At 65.1% G+C, this 6,151-nt stretch overlaps 1 protein-coding gene across 6 annotated transcripts in view; it reads left to right on the plus strand.

Annotated features, from left to right (window-relative positions):
* Window positions 1-22: 22 nt before the first annotated feature.
* The window catches only part of CHRD (chordin), a gene marked incomplete at its 5' end in the record, with an annotated part of 8,506 nt that continues 2,377 nt past the window's right edge, over window positions 23-6,151 (plus strand). For 5 of the 6 annotated variants that reach the window (XM_014592522.1, XM_027776704.1, XM_027776703.1 and 2 more), the window contains 18 exon segments: window positions 23-118; window positions 542-671; window positions 780-905; window positions 992-1,091; window positions 1,209-1,296; window positions 1,581-1,722; window positions 1,831-1,971; window positions 2,050-2,132; window positions 2,210-2,357; window positions 2,479-2,585; window positions 2,699-2,818; window positions 3,657-3,813; window positions 4,052-4,272; window positions 4,721-4,834; window positions 5,137-5,409; window positions 5,495-5,588; window positions 5,701-5,757; window positions 6,024-6,127. In XM_014592522.1, coding sequence (XP_014448008.1) covers window positions 23-118; window positions 542-671; window positions 780-905; window positions 992-1,091; window positions 1,209-1,296; window positions 1,581-1,722; window positions 1,831-1,971; window positions 2,050-2,132; window positions 2,210-2,357; window positions 2,479-2,585; window positions 2,699-2,818; window positions 3,657-3,813; window positions 4,052-4,272; window positions 4,721-4,834; window positions 5,137-5,409; window positions 5,495-5,588; window positions 5,701-5,757; window positions 6,024-6,127 — 2,301 coding nt within the window. 6 annotated transcript variants of the gene reach the window in all.

Genomic DNA, 6,151 nt, shown 5'->3' on the forward strand with positions numbered 1-6,151 from the left:
GCCTGTTCCCGCAGGCTGTCCATTCGGCGGGAAGGTCTATGCCCTGGACCAGACGTGGCACCCCGACCTGGGGGAGCCCTTCGGGGTGATGCACTGCGTGCTGTGCGTCTGCGAGGCGGTGAGTGGACCTGGGGCCGCGCGGGCCCTCGCGGGGGCGGTGTGGGGGCGGCGTAGGGGTCCTGGGGCGTCGGAGCCGGGAGAAAGAAGCATCGTTCTGGCAGGGACAGGGGCTGGTCCCTTCTGGGCTCGGGTGTTTGCTGTTACCGATGGCCGCGGCGTCCGGCTCGTGCGTTCTGTCTCGGCGGTCGTTCACCTGACCCCCGTTACAGCCCTGCTAGATGGGTAGGATGATTAACCCCACTTTCCAGATAGGGACCCCAAGGCTCAGAGCGGCTAGTAACTCGACGAGGGTCAGGCAGCTTGTGAGTGGCAGCGGGGGGTGACGACGCGGTCCGGACTCCTCGCTCTCGCGTTGGGGTCTCACCGGCGGGCGCGGGGACTCACGGGGACCCCCTGGGTGTCCTGTCTTCTGGGCGAGCAGCCTCAGTGGGGTCGCCGTGGGAGGGGCCCCGGAAGGGTCAGCTGCAAGAACATCAAGCCCGAGTGCCCACCCCTGGCCTGCGGGCAGCCGCGCCAGCTGCCTGGACACTGCTGCCAGACCTGCCCCCAGGGTAAGGCCCGCCCCGCTGTCAGGGAAGGGCGGCCGGGCCTCCTTACTCGGTCCCGGGCCGCTGGGCTTGGGGCGGGCTGAAGTCCGTGCCTCCCACCCTCCTGCGCAGAGCGCAGCGGTCCGGAGCGGCCGCCGTCGGGCCTGTCCTTCGAGTATCCGCGGGACCCTGAGCACCGCAGCTACAGCGACCGCGGGGAGCCAGGCACGGAGGAGCGGGCGCGTGACGGCCACACGGGTAGGCGGGGGCCGGGCTGGGGTCGTGGTCAGGGTCGGGCCGCCAGTGGCGCTGACAGTGCTCAGGCCGTCGTCCTTCCCGCGCAGACTTTGTGGCGCTGCTGACAGGGCCGAGGTCGCAGGCGGTGGCGCGGGCCCGGGTCTCGCTGCTGCGCTCGAGCCTCCGCTTCTCCGTCTCCTACCGGTGGTGAGAAAGAGGCAGGAGCAGGGGGAGGCAGCTGGGGCTGGGCGGGGCGAGAACAGAGGCTGGGAGGGGCTGCTTCTGGCCAGGGTCCGAGTCTCCCTCTCGGCCTCTCATCCTCAGGCTGGACCGCCCCACCAGGGTCCGCTTTTCGGACTCCACCGGCAGCGTCCTGTTTGAACACCCTGCAGCCCCCACCCAAGACGGCCTGGTGAGACGACGCCATTTATGACCTCTCATTCAGGCTGGCCACCGTGCTGGGGCATGCTCTGGGCTGTCCCATCCGGTTCTCACGACAGCCCAGTGGGAGGAGGGCATGGACACTGACACTCAGCAGGGGGGTGTGGTCTCTTCCAGGTCATCTAGCTGCCGAGCCTAGGGCAGGACTTGAACTCAGGCAGCTGACCTAAGGGCCCCTTCCCAGTCCTTCCTCAGCTGGCTCTTAGCTGGCCTGCCCTGCATGCTGAGTGTGGGGCCTTCTCGTCTCTGCTCCAGGTCTGTGGGGTGTGGCGGGCAGTGCCTCGGTTGTCTCTGAGGCTCCTGCGGTCGGGACAGCTGCATGTGGCACTAGTGACACCCACTCACCCTGCAGGAGAGGTCTGGGGGCCTCTCATCCGGCACCGGGCCTTGGCTGCAGGTAAAGAGGGTCAACAGTTCCTGGACGCGACGTTTCTGTCTAACTGCAGAAATAGGGTGGGACGAGGAGGGCATTTTCTGAGGGCCCCTCATGGTCCTCTGTCCCCAGAGACCTTCAGTGCCATCCTGACCCCGGAGGGGCCCCCACAGCAGGGCGTAGGGGGGATTGCCCTACTCGCACTCAGCGACACGGAGGACTCCTTGCACTTTCTGCTGCTCTCCCGGGGGCTGCTAGGACCCAGGCATGGGGGTAAGTGGGATGGGCAACAGCCTGTGGGAAGGGTGGGAGGGCACTGCCGCCCAGAAACGTCCACGTGTGGTGCCGCAGGCCTGGCCCAGAGCCCCGTGAGGCTCCAGATTCTACACCAGGGGCAGTTACTGCGAGAGCTCCAGGCCAACGCGTCCACCCAGGTGAGTGAGGCTCTGGCTCTGGCTGCCACCTGCTCTGTCCTCTCTGTGCTGCCTACCACGCCCTGCTCTGTCACCAGGAGCCAGGCTTTGCCGAGGTGCTGCCCAACCTGACCGTCCAGGAGATGGACTGGCTGGTGCGGGGGGAGCTGCAGATGGCCCTGGAGAAGACAGGCGGGCCAGGGCTGCGGATCAGTGGGCACATCGCTGCCAGGCAGAACTGTGATGGTGAGGTGGGGTGGGGCCTTGTCCAAACGAGGGCCAGGGTGGGTATGAGGTGGGTCCTCGGCACTGGGGGTAGGAATGACCATGAGCTGAGCCTGCCACCTCCTGGCTCATGCCCCCACAGTCCTGCAAAGTGTCCTTTGTGGGGCCGATGCCCTGACTCCAGTCCAGACGGGTGCGGCCGGCTCAGCCAGCCTCGGACTGCTTGGAAACGGCTCCCTGGTCTACAGGGTAAGAGCTGGGCTGCAGGTGCACGAGGGCAGGGACGGGGCCTTGGCCTGCAGAAGCTCAGCTCCAGGCCTTGGCTGCCACTCCCGTGTGTCCTCCCCCACTCTGCCCACCAGGTGCAGGTGGTAGGCACAGGCAGCGAGGTGGTGGCCATGACACTGGAGACCAAGCCTCAGCGGAGGAACCAGCGCACCGTCCTGTGCCACATGGCTGGACCCCAGTCTGGAGGGCACATGGTGAGGCTTCCAGAGAGCTGGGCCACAGGGCCCAAGTGCTAGGGCTACCGGGGTGTGGGCTGTGGGAGGCCAGGCTGGACGGGCAGGGAGGTCCACACCATTCGTGTGCATGTGGACTTTCTCCTCCGCTCGCTCATGCATTCGCTACCTTTTGAGTAAGGCCCAGGCAGGGACTGGACTACCGAGAACATTGGTGTGGCCTCTGCCCTCACAAGCTCACAATCGAGTGGGAGGAGTTTGTGAGATTAGCACAATCCCCCGTGTATCCATAAATGCGGAGCCATAGCTGCCGCCCACTGGCCTTTCTGTGTGCCAAGACTACGCTGTTTATTGCCCTGCTTGTATATTTCTTGGCCTTCACAGTATCCATTTTATAGATGAAGAAGTGAAGGCAAAAGAGGTGAAGGAACTCTTCAAGGTTGTTACGCAGGGGCCAGCAAGTGGTTAGGGCCAGCAAGTGCTTAGGGCACTGCACTCCCACATGGTCAGCTGTGGTTCGAGTCCTGGACCTGCTGGCTTGGAACTCATGCTGGGCACGTGTGCGTGTGTGCCCAAGATCCAGAGAGGAGAAGGGATTGCGGTGTGACCATCCCTCCTGAGGGGTGATTTATCACTTTCTCTCTGTGACTCTCCGGCGAGCACATGCACCCTCTTAAAAAAAAAAAAAAAAAGAAGGCTAGGAAGAAGCAGAAGAGGGCTTAAAACTGGGCTTGTAAGTTTTGGACCCATTTACCAGTGTGTGGAAGTGTACCTGGGTGTGGTGGCCACAGCACGTGGAAAGGCTTCCGGGTGCTTCCCTGGGAAAGCTGAGAAGGGCTCACCCTTCTCCACCCTGCAGGCTGCGGGTGTCTGCCCTGGGCTGGGTGCCCGGGGGGCCCATATGCTGCTACAGAACGAGCTGTTCCTGAACGTGGGCACCAAGGACTTCCCAGACGGAGAGCTGCGGGGGCAGGTGGCTGCCCTGCCTTACAGTGGGCACAGTGCCCGCCATGAGAGTGAGTGCCCCTGGTCTGCCTGCCCTTCGGCGTCCTCTAACCTGTGTGTGACTCAGCATGTGAGGGATGGTGCCGAGGGCCAGAGCCGGGCGAGTCCCTCTGTGCCTGTGTGCCACCCCCCCGTGGCCATGTTGTCACTCCCCAGGCCGGAGAGAGGGGCGGGAGAGACGGGGCATGCCAGCCTGCGGGGGCTCTGGGGCATGTTCTCATCTGTCACCTCTCCTCTGTCTGGACCCAGCACTGCCCGTGCCCCTGGCTGGAGCCCTGGTGCTGCCCCCTGTGCGGAGCCAGGCAGCAGGGCACGCCTGGTTGTCCCTGGACACCCACTGTCACCTGCACTATGAAGTGCTGCTGGCTGGACTTGGAGGCTCAGAACAGGGCACTGTCACTGCCCACCTCCTCGGGCCTCCTGGGATGCCAGGGCCGCGGCGGCTGCTGAAGGGATTCTATGGCCCAGAGGTAAGGAGTGGTCGTGAGAGGAAACTTGGAGAAGTATCTTCATTTTAGCTTGAAGAGCTGTCTGGGCCAAGGGTAGGGCAGAGAGCAGGCAGTGGTCGTGCAGAGGTGGCCCGGGCTCGGGCGTTAGACCTGGGTGTGAGCCTCGCTCGGCTCTGATTAAATTGTCTGTGTGTGCCCCTCTTCGTGGCCTGCCCCGGGTAGTGTGTAATGTCCTGGACCTCCCGAGGGGAGTGGGGTGGACAGAGTCCCCTGAAGTGGGTGAAGTGGGTTGCCATGAGCTTCGAGTCAGGGAGACCTGGCTTCCAGGCTCCACGCCATCGCCACTGGGCTTCGATACCTGGAGACCCTGTTTATATAGCCTTCCTGGGTCCTGGCTTCATCTGGGGATCCCCAGCGGGAGGCCCAGCCCTAACGTGCCTGCTCCCACCCCGGTCCTGTCTACTGGCAGGCCCAAGGTGTGGTGAAGGACTTGGAGCCCGAGTTGCTGCAGCGCCTGGCCCAGGGCACTGCCTCCCTGCTGATCAGCACCAAGGGCAGCCCCAGAGGGGAGCTCCGGGGCCAGGTAGGTGGGCGTGGGGGTGGGGGTGTGCAGGCTTGGGTTGGTATTAGTCACTTGCTCTCTGGGAGCCCTGGTGGTGGTGACATGGACCCTGTGTTTTGGGGAGAGGGTGAACCCAGACAAGGCACACTGAAAAACTGGCTGCCACTGGTCTCCCGCAGCTGGGGGGATTGCGGGAGCCCACAGCGTCCTCCCGGGGCACGCAGCGCGCAGGGGCCGAGGGGTGTCCCCTGGGCTGGCTGACCGCCCCTGGCGGAGACGCGAGGGGGAGCTCCGGAGCTGCCTCACTCGGCCTCTGATCCCAGGTGCGCCTCGACAACCAATGCGAGGTGGGCGGCCTGCGCCTGGGGGCTGCAGGGGCCGAACGCGCGCGGGCGCCAGGGGCTTCGAATGCAGCGGCGGCCGCGTTCCCGGCGCTGCCCGCTGTGACGGGCCCGGAGGCCCCAGTGCCCGCCAAACCCAGCGGCCCTGGGCGGTCCCGAGACCCCAACACGTGCTTCTTCGAGGGGCAGCAGCGCCCCCATGGGACTCGCTGGGCGCCCAACTACGACCCGCTCTGCTCGCTCTGCACCTGCCAGGTAGGAGGTTTTGTAAGGGAGCAGCGGGCGGAGCCGGGGTGGGGCCAGGCCCGGCACTTTGCCGACGTCCCAGCCCTTCCTGCAGAGACGGACAGTGATCTGTGACCCCGTGGTGTGCCCGCTGCCCCGCTGCCCGCGCCCTGTGCAGGCTCCAGATCAGTGCTGCCCCGTGTGCCCTGGTGAGCTCTCCCGGCAGGAGGTAGGGGGCGGACAGCCCAGTGGGGATGGGCGCTCTAGGGAGCGAGGGGTGGGGACTCACCCTCTGCCGTCACTCTTTCTTTGGCTCTACAGAGAAGCAAGAGGTTCCAGACCTGCCAGGTCTGCAGAGGAGCGGGGACCCAGGAGAGGGTGAGGTGGAAGGGTGCGTGCAGGGTTTGGGGGGAGGGACCCAGAGGAGCCATTGGTTTGGACCAGGAGGGGACAGCGGGGAGAGAATACATGGGGTGGGTTGAGAGGCACAGTCTCCAGCGACCCTCCTCAGAGGGCTCTAGTGTTAGTGTCTCACCAGGCCCTGGGGCTAGGCTAGCGTGGGTCTGGCCTGAGGCTCAAGCCTTGGTTGTGGGCCCAGCCAGAGAGCTCAGTACTAATAGAGGCTGGGCACTGTCCCCCACCAGGCTGCTATTTTGATGGTGACCGGAGCTGGCGGGCAGCGGGTACCCAGTGGCACCCCGTCGTGCCCCCCTTTGGCTTAATTAAGTGTGCTGTCTGCACGTGCAAGGTACGGCTGCGCCGGCCTCTCTGG

This window comes from Tupaia chinensis, unplaced genomic scaffold (genome assembly GCF_000334495.1).
Source record: "Tupaia chinensis unplaced genomic scaffold, TupChi_1.0 Scaffold000708_1, whole genome shotgun sequence".
NCBI classification, from domain to species: Eukaryota; Metazoa; Chordata; class Mammalia; order Scandentia; family Tupaiidae; genus Tupaia; species Tupaia belangeri.